Raw genomic sequence first — 10,474 nt, forward strand, 5'->3', positions numbered from 1 at the left:
CCACAAAGTAGTTGGAGAAGGTTGTAGCCTGACATCACAACATAACATCAAGGAGTCGTGACCATTGTGGGGTTGTGTGACTCCATCCAATGGGACAGTCTCACTTTCTCCAGCGCCCAGGGTGCTCTGGAGGCATAAAAAGGGATCACAGTAGCCAGGGTTGATTGAGTCAACCCACAGCCTGGCATATTGATAACATGCCATGAAGATCATGCTGTATTTACAAGGAGACACCTGATATTAGTCCCAAATATGTACAGAACAGTCCCAAATAACTGCAGGTAAGAGAGAATCCTCTCACTTAAAGCACAATCCTGTAGTCATGAGTTTCCATGGTAGCAAGTTGGCCTGCTGCTGGGGGAATACTAGGAAAACACCTAAGGTAACAGCTTTGGGTACATGAGGAAAGCAAGAGAAGAAGGCTCTTCCTCCTGACAAATTAGAAGCCCTGGAGTCAGCTTCTACACTAAAATTCAATCCAAAAGTTGCTGTTAATGGATATTTTCTTCCAGGAAGATACAGTTACTGCTGTGGGCTCTGACTTATTTTCTTACAGCGCTTGTGTTTCAATGCTAACAAAATTCCATCTGTACAGAAACGCCCTTCATTGAATCCTTTGGCCACACCACGACAGCATGCTTGGCCTGCTTTCTTCTTCAGAACCAAAGCCCTCCACGTGAAATCTGCTTTGAAGACTAACCAGTATCCTTGCTGTTTACATCTGATGCAGTTTGCCAGAACAAGCTATTAGTTTGCTAATCCAGGGCTCCAAAAATTCACAAGACAGAGGCCGGGGCCAGAAGGACAGAACTAATCACTAGAAGCCAGTACAAAGTGTAGTCCAAGCACCCACCTGCTCCATCATTTAGTCTCTGTGAGCTTGCTAGCATATTGAGGAAAGCAGCTGCAGTTTAATGACCTGCATCTGAACAAAACTGGGGCACCCCTGACTTACAAACTATACTGTAATGGATGGACCCAGATATCAAGACATGGATACATTTTGACAATGTCTAGCTTGCGCCAAAATTTTGCAATGCCATTTCATTTTGTGTCTAGGGCCAACAACATCATATTTAAAATGTATCAGCTGTGCCGTGCTATCAAGTTAATTTGATTCTCATGATCACCTTGGAGTCTTCCTCACATGAATACTGAGCTGTCCCTTTTTCAGATCTTCAGAGATCCCGGGATGGCAATTTGCAGCAGGACTTTTACAAATTTATTAAAGTAACAGTGTCAACGATCACCAAGAGTGATAATGAGCAGCGAAAGCCAGATGTGTTCTAATTACAGAAACAGGATGACAAGCGATCAGCGATGCTCAGTAAGAATAAAAAAATCCTTCACTTAGCATTAAGCTGTAAAAACCTGACACTAAAATCTGCTTGCATCCACCAGAAGAAATCAAGGGAGTATCAGTGGCCCATATGCATCTTTCAAAGAGCCAAGGCGATGAGATGTACCAATCCAGCCTAATGCATTTATTACACTTCAAGACAGAAAGAAGCCTTTTTACTTTCTATCACGTTTGTTGCAGAGACCAGAAGCTATTTTTCCTCCAAAGACTTAGTTAACTCCTTTCAAACACCATTTACATTAGCCCCTCCTACTCGTATACTAACATCATCACCATGTTGTACTTCTGTAAAAACACCTTTTATCTGTGCCTCACAAAGTATTTTACAAACATTAGTAAACTAAGTCTCACAATAGCGCTGAAAGCACACCGGACCCACACCAGAACGCGCGTCTACATAGCATGAATTCGCATATAACGCGGTCGCGGCCACGGATCCCAAATTTAATTACTTTAATTGAAATTCATTTTAACATGGTCCCCGCATTAACGCGTTACTGCGCATGGATCCCAAATCCCGCGTTCTAGCGAGGGTCCGGTGTGTTCTCTGAATTTTACAAACAAACCAACTGAGGCACTGGGAGTTCAAGTGACTTGCCCATGGTGACACAGTAAGTGGCAGAGTCATCAATAAAGCCCAGGTCTCCTGCCTCTTGGTCCTCTGATTTAACCAGAGATCATCCTGCATCTAATCAACATGTATTTCCTGTAACTAACTTACTCCTCTTCTGGAAAGCAATTCTGCCTCTAGCATCCAGATCTTTGAGATAAAATTCACCAGCCCTTTCGTGAAGAAAGAGCAAAACGCAGCTCTTGAAAAGGCCCCTTTTGGTTGACCTGGGAGCTGTTTTGACTTGCTCAGAAGGTTCAGTGCAGTCTTGGAAGCGTGCTTCCCTGCAGACTAGTTAGTTTTGTGGTTCTGCTGGCACTGCTGTGAGAGAGCTGGCGCAATTGCATGGACAGGAAATTTTGCAAGACTTCCCTCATCTGAGCAACTGGGAATTTGCCTTTCTAGTCTACTGAGGTTCTTACATGGCACCTGGCATCTGAGTTTATGTGGAAGACTTGGGATGCCTGTATTCCTGTATCGAATATAAATTCACCGTCCCTTTTCTAGCCAGCCGTCTGTCATATGTGCAAGTCTGATCGTCACATTGGTACCTGCCATACTCCACTAGGAGTATATCCCAAGCTGCTTTCAAACTCACAAAGCCTCTGTCTCTGACATGCAACCAGGTTTTTTAGATTCACTCAGGTTGTACAGCCATATATCAGCCTTTCACAAAGATAAACGCGCAGATTGTCAATACAGTAACAGCTCCTTTGGTTACTGCTTTAAAGAGATAGTGTCCAGACCATGGGCTATCTCCTTTTTGAGAATATGTTAGCTTGACACACTTCAACCTTTCATCATTATAGAGCCAAGTATGCGCCAAACCCATCAATCTGGTGTTCTCATTACAAAGAGTGGAAATTTCCATCAGAAACAGTGAAGTCCTGAGGTGAGGTTACAGCACACAATATTTTCTTCTAAAGTAATGAATCCCACTAAAACTGCTAAGATCCATCATGCTTACATCCCTCAAGACCCCTCGTTCTGAGACACTCTCAGAACTGGTCCTGACAGAGTAGGAGATGTACTTAAATTTTCTGGATGTCTCTTATTCTGCCCCTTGCTGGTGTTTCTCTGACAAAATCAATTTCCTAATGTCTTGGATCTTCTCTATGTCCATTTTTAAACATAAGCAATGCACTGGCCTTTCCTTAAATCAACAGATACTTCAAAAGTGTTCAAGCGATAATACACCCTGTAGTAATGACAGTCATGTAACAAACAGCATTCCCTTACCTGCACTTTGACCACCTTCCTTGGGAGAACTTCAAACAAGCCAAACCCTCAGCTGCTTCAAACAGCTGCCATTTTTTTTTTAAACTTGCCACCAAGACGTTTCCTTTTTTATTCCTTCTTCACCAACAGCCCTGCTCCCTCCTAAAACGACCCTGACCCAAAGCCCAGCATGAGCAATATGCAGTTCAAAGCCAGTGAGGCTTATGTTCTGGAAATGGGAACTGCGCACCACTGGAAAAGGAGGGGTTCTCCGTTTCAATGGAGGCTGAGAGATGGGACTTTAAAATCAAGACATTTGTATGTATCAAAGGGTTATTTCAGGTCATTTTTAAAAGATGTTTCATATTTTCATTATAATTTCCCCGTTTCTGATTCCCGTACAACCGGAATCATGATAGTTAGGGTACCTGGGCTTTATAAATGAAGGGATACAAGACATAGCCCCAATATATATATTTGCAGGAATTCTAAAACTTTTCTGCAATCATTTTTCTGTGAACTCTGTGGCCTATGCAAAGTACATGATGGTGTGGAGTTGTATGAAGGATTTTACTGGCTTCCGGTTGGGATGACCTATATAACTCACTTAAATTATAACTGAAATATTTGGTTAGGTAAAAGGCATCACCCCCCCCACCACCACCACCATTATTCACCTTCCCCATGTGGCTGGAGATATTTTCTTTGAAGTCTTAAAATATTAAAATACAACAAAACAGACCACTCATTAAAATTATTCAGAGCTCAGGGCCAGTGGGAACTGAATGTTGCAGAACTAAAGATCAGAACCCATTACAGACTATTACAGAACCCATTTGATCAATATTTCAATAATTCACGTAGTAACACTGAACACTTTCCATAAGAGAGTATCATGATCTCTATTTTTATAGATGAGGACACTGACACACAGAGAGGTTAAGTGACTTCCCCAAGGTCACAGAGTCAGTGGCAGAGACAGGACTTAGAACCCACGTCTCTGAATTACCAGTCTTGCAACTTAAGCTTTATACCGTGCTGCCCTCTGAAGTGTTGATGGGAACGTTTCCTCAGTAGGGTTCATTTCCAATGGAACAATTACTCAAATCAGCCATGATTATTATTACAGAATGGCCCACAATTAATAGCAAAAAGCAATTTTAATGTTGCTTTATATTAGAAAGTGATGACTGTCAGATATGTAGGGCATAGCTCAGATGCCATAATGATTATTAATGTTGATAACACAGGCTCAGTTTAAAGTTACACGGGGAGGGGGGGGGAATCTTTTCGGAACATTAGCCCACATTCCTACTGTTAGATAAAATGAAAGAAGGTAACCAGTGTGATGAAGAGAATGGCACAGACACCTCAAGCAGAAGGCAGATCTCACTGTCAATTCTGGTCCACGTCAGAGTCATGCAGCCTCTAAGAAGTCTTTGGTTTGGTCAATTTCTCCTTTACTGCATTTCATCTTAGTGTTATTCTATGGCTATGCCATTCAAATACCATATAGAACACGATGCCGCTGGGATAATAGAACAGCTGCTGCTGCATTATAAATAGTGATGTTTTTACCCATCCTACCCACCTCAGAACAGTGGAATATTGGCATACATTATATCAAGCATATTAACACACTTGCTCTCAGTGAAATGGATGTCTCATTTCCTTCATACAGCTTAATTACTACTGTATTGCTCCACCCCCAACAGTAAATACGTTAACATTGTGAGAGGAAGGACTGCCCAATGGTTAGGGTGCCAGCCTGGCACTTGAGTAACTTGTGTGTGATTCCCTGCTCTGCATGTGTGACCGGGGGCAAGTCACTCAGTCTCTGCAGGCTCAGCTCTCCATGAATAAATTGGAACAACAGCATTTTCCTATTTCACAGCCCTGTCGTGAGGGTAATACAGTCAAGTGCTCAGATACAAAGACAGAGAGCCTATTCCTCTTGGAAGCCTCTATCCATAACCTCTTCTACAGAATAGAGCTGACTGCTATATGTCATACCTTGGAAAGATTCAACAAAAAGTTGCATTTTAAAATACAAAACCACTGCCCCAAAGTCAATCTATTCCCTAAAAAAGGAAAACAGGTGGACTGCATATGTGACATTCCTTTACCAGGGCTCTGTTCTATTCACAAGCTATAATGTGACCATCAAAGTGGTATCTGGGCACTCTGGCTAAAATAAAAAGCAAGGGAACTCAATTCCCAGAGTTTAATGGAGCTAAGAAACTAGAATGATAGCAACCTTTGAGTCTCACCCTCTTCAAATCACATCAGTGTTTTCCCTTTTCGTCTTCCTCTGACACTGCTGTCAAGTCTTTTATTACTGTATCAATCATAGTGATGGAAAGCTCAGTACTAGACACCTGCATTTGTGGCATACAGTCAAAGATAAATAAATCTGCTAAGTTTAAATTAAGCTTGCCACGTGAGCCCCCCCCCCCACCCTCGTGACTGCCAGTGGGGAACGAGAGACAAGCCAGTGCTACAAAGCATTAGAGTCAGAGTTTAAGGCGAGATGGGACTACCAGATCATCTAGAGCAGTGGTTCCCAAACTTTAACAACCTGTGAACCCCTTTCACTAAAATGTCAAATCTCGCAAACCCCCTCCTAAAAATGAATATTTCCAGGGATTTTCTCCTTTACTTGAGTATAAATTATAAAAGCAACGATCTTGGAAATATATAATTTGCTTTTATGACATGCTTATTACACACCATTTATTATTACTATTTATCATTACAGTATTTTTATTATCTTATTAAGACAGCAATACTCTTCCAAGATCTCACTTTCGTGGCCTGTATCACTTTGAATAAGCCTGTTATAAGACAAGGCTCCTATGTTTCATCAAGGAGTATCAGATGTGAAACAGCAGGAACGTATTTGAGAAACCAGATCAAAGAGTTCCTCCTACACAAGCATTCAGGTCTTGAGCAGTCCAGGCAAACAACGCACGTTACAACAAAGCTTAAACTTGCTCTTCCTAATCATTTTAAAAACACGACTAGCTGCCTATTTAATTTTAAAAACAGCAAAAAATATCCACCTCCCTTTCCGTTTCTTATAAGGAGTCGAAGTTTAAATCTCCTCAGTGTGACAGATACACTTGCTTTGATCTGCTTAGCTCTTGGAAGTCCAGGGGCTCCAGGCTGCTGGCCCTGTGCTGCCTGCGGTTCATAGGGACAGCTCTGTCCACCATTAGGGAATTTCCCCACCCCCCGAGGATCCCCTGTAACATTTCACGAACCCCAGTTTGTGAACCACTGATCTAGTGTGACCTCACCTCCTGTATATCACAGGCCACTAACCGTCGCCCAGCACCCGCACCTGAAACCCAACAAGTGGAATTAGGCAAAGAACAGGAGGGACCAAGATGCACCAATGCCCAGGGCCCCTGCAGTGGCAGGGAACTGATTAAGTGAGATATACACAGATGACACCTGCAAGTAGACGAGCTGAGGTGGTCTCTCATTTGGGGTCTCCCACATGTGGCTCTGTTTTCAGTGGACCTTGTATACCAGTGATGGGATTGTGGTGCCCACTGAAATTGTGACAATGCCCAGAGTGTTGTAGGAGATGGTTTCCCTGTGCAGTTGTGTTAATACAGGGTCATGTTTCAGATTGTATGTGGAACCTTGACTTTGAACGTTACTGACCTAATTAATTAATGCTAGGGGTACATGCAAGTCACTAGGAAGAAACTGCCATGCTGCTCTGATCTGGTGGTCTCTCTAGACTAGTATCCTGTTTCCAACAATGGCGAGTGCCAGATGCTGCAGAGGAAGGTATAAGATCTCCATAATGGACAAATATGGAATATCCTAACAACAGATGTTTCTTCCTGATCCTCAGCAGCAAAAGACTGGCTTATACCCTGATGCATGAATTTACACATCCCTTCTAAGTATTTCTAATTGTATCTAATGTAATTGAAAATGTTATCATCAATATATGTTTAATCTTTGTTTGAATCCTAATGTCTTGCCCTCAATGTTATCTAGTGGCAATGAGTTCCACAGGTTGATCACATGTTGTGTGAAAAACTATTTCCTTTTATCACTTTTAAATGTGCTGCCTTTCAATTTCATTGAATGTCTATTGACTCTTGTACTGCAAGGGTAAATAGGAGAAGCTGATTTACTTTCTGTTTACCATCATCTCCCCTCTTATGTATCTACTCTATAAACTACATTGTACTCATTTTTGTTGCCTGTCACTGGATGCCTTCTGTTTCTGCAGTAGCTTTAACATGGGCAATCTAAACCAAACATAGTAGTCAAAGTTATGGTGTGCTATGAATTTGCATAATTGCTTTATCATCTTTTCAGTATTGTTCTTTACCCCATTCCTTATGCATCCTAATATGGCTTGCTTTTTTGGATTGTTACTGTGTATTGACTTGAGCTGATGATTTTTTTGACCTGCTACAATGATGCCCAATTCCTTTTCCCGAGTGACTTCTGGCTCTCAGCTACTACAGTGATAAGTATGGTACAACAGAGGACGAACACCACATTGTGTGTTGGAGACATCCTTCCCTCCCCACCCCTCAACAAATTTGGGAAGGTCACAGTTTAGGCCAACAATCCCTTGCAAAGAACTGTGTTAGTGGATCATATTCTGCCATGCATTATATGTCACATTCCATAATACTGAGCTCATATTAAAATTCGGTAATGTTGGATCTACACACCACCATATTAACTATAATATACACACTCTGCTCATGTATTTAACCAAAATAATATCATGATAAATATTTCCACAGCAACTCTCTCCAGTATCTAGGCACTGAACTACTAACAACTTTTTTTTCCACCTTTAAACAAACCCTCAAGTTACTCTCTGCTGTACTAACTTTAGGTGTTTTAGTGAGGGCAGTAAGTGTCCGACATACGAACACAGTGACAAAGCAAATGTCAATTGGTTTGAAATGTTGATACAGATCAATTACACTTTGAAAGGCAGATACTGCAATTGCATGTAATGGGTGTGTGTATAATACACATGGATTATTGGTATTATGTTGGGAATTCCAGTATTGCCATTAGAACAAAACATATATTCTTGGGTAGAAGTCCATTGCACAGACGCTTATAAGGCAGTTGTCCTAATCCATTCTGCTGCCGATTTACTTGGCAAACAGTTAAACATCTTATATAATACAAAGAAGATCCCGCTAATGCTTAACATGATGAATGCATTGCTTGGGCTTGCAGAGGTAATGTGTCAAATGAACCATCAGCAAGAAAAGAAGAGCAAGCAGGAGCACAACCTCACAAGCAGATTCAGTTGTCTGGTCCACAGCAGGAAATTTCTTACCCAGTTTTCAGCAGCAGCGCAGCTGCACCAGTGTTACCAACAGTGTAAAGTCTAGGGTAGACTAGCCAAAGGTGTCTCCTCTCACTGTGTCCTCAGTCGGATTAGCTGTGTCAGGACCCTTATGCCAGATCTATGCCTGCGTTTACACCACTGAGAACATCAGTGCAACTGAACAGTTGTTCTGGAATAAGAAATTTCCTGTTGTAGACAGATGCATCCTGGAGAAAGTAGGTAAGACTCAAATGCTGATTAAACTAGACATTGCTGTCTCGCAGCCCACGGTTCCACCCTTCGGGGTCACTGTAAGAGTTTCTCAGACTGAGTTCAGCTATGCCAGCCAGAGCCCACTGCCTGCACTCTGACCCCCACCAACCTTGGCCCGCCACACAGACTCCAGTCTTGGCCCAGGTGCCACAGGGAGTGAGAAGATGTAAACCTGAATGGGAAGCTGCAGAGTGGTGCGGAGCCCAGAGCAAGGAGGGGTAGTGGAGAGACCAAATCCAGCCGTGCCCGGGGGATTCACATGGAGGCAGCAGATTTAAGATCAAGATTTTACTTTTATTACAGACCAGCAGCAATGGCCACCTCACAGAGTGGGTCCCACTCACCCCTACAGGAGACACACCCTGCCCCCCATCTCCCCTAGCTCCCCCCTGCCCTATAGCTGCCCCCATCCCCAAGTGCCCCCTCCCCCCACACATGCCCCCTCCCCTCACTCCTACCAGGGCTGCCCCTCCCCCATGGCTACACCTGCCCTGGCTTCCCCTCCCCCTCTGGCTGCCCCCTGGAGCTGCCCTGGCTCCCCCCGGCTGCCCCCGCTACCTGCCATCCCGGGACCCGCAGGTGAGTCACATTTCGGCAAGCAGGGCTCAGACTGACACGGAACGGACAAAGGGCGCCGCCATTTTGGAGACGGGCGGAAGCGGCGGCGTCTCACCTCCCCCTCCCCATGGCGCTCCGGCTTCCGGCGCATGCGCAGCTACAGCGGTGGAAGCACGGGCGGCTGACAGGCCTCTCTAGCGCATGCGCCGCTGTTCTGAAGCGTCAGGGCGGGGCATTGAGAGCGAGCGGCGGGCCTTGTGGATCACGTGGTGTTTCTCCGGGCCAGCGCCATGACACCAGAGGCAGCAGCAAACACTAGAGGCAGTGCCGTGCAGTGAGACGGAGGCAGGCACCTGGGCATTGCACAGACAGTGCAGCTGGGTGGGCTCAGGCGGGGGCCTGGCTTTGTAGCATAGCCACGGTCAGAGGGACTGGGCTGTGCCTCCCAACACACTGTGGCCATGCGGCGCACGGGTGCCCCGGTGAAACATTGTGCCACCTCTGTGCCATGCCACTTCCCGGCATGATCTTAGCCTGGAAAGGCTAAAACTGTGACTACCAGACAAACTGACATCAGCATTAACAGCCTCAGGCATTCACAAATCATGAGTCAGGCCCTGAAGAGCCATGTGCTGGCTTAAAATCACGAGGTATTTAAAAAATAAAAGAACATTTTTCTTTTTCTTTTCTTTCTGGGCTCGAGGCTGCACTCAGGTCACATGTTCAAGCTTTTCTTTGCAATCATGAAGGCTAGACACTCACTCTTTTAGAAAGGGAAGCTGAGATTGTCACGTGATTCCAGCAGCTGGGGCTTTAGGAAAGAAACACCAAATATCACAAGACTTTCAATAGAACGGTGAGAGTTGGTAACAGCGTTATGTGGGCATGGAGGGAGAAGTGATCTTTCAGGGATCAGGCATGCAGGGCTTTGACTATCAGGACAGAGACCTTGAACTGTTTTTTCGCCTTCCCCTGCAGCGTGGGGCATGGGTCGCTTGCTGGTGGATTCTCTGCAGCTTGAGGTCTTCAAACCAATTTTGAGGATTTCAATAATTCAGTCCTGGGTTAGGGGTTGTTATAAAAGTGGATGGGTAGGGTTCGGTGGCCTGCCTTGTGCAGGAGGTCA

General features: G+C 44.3%; 1 protein-coding gene across 2 annotated transcripts in view; it reads right to left on the reverse strand.

The window, feature by feature from the left end:
• The window catches only part of ZBTB17 (zinc finger and BTB domain containing 17), a 34,215-nt gene extending 24,711 nt beyond the window's left edge, over positions 1-9,504 (reverse strand). For both annotated transcript variants that reach the window (XM_030537601.1, XM_030537599.1), the window contains exon 1: positions 9,349-9,504. In XM_030537601.1, the coding sequence (XP_030393461.1) occupies positions 9,349-9,499 (151 nt within the window). In that variant the 5' untranslated portion in view covers positions 9,500-9,504. The remainder of the gene's footprint in view (positions 1-9,348) is intronic.
• Positions 9,505-10,474: the final 970 nt, after the last annotated feature.

Source organism: Gopherus evgoodei, chromosome 18 (assembly GCF_007399415.2).
Source record: "Gopherus evgoodei ecotype Sinaloan lineage chromosome 18, rGopEvg1_v1.p, whole genome shotgun sequence".
Classification (NCBI taxonomy): domain Eukaryota; kingdom Metazoa; phylum Chordata; order Testudines; family Testudinidae; genus Gopherus; species Gopherus evgoodei.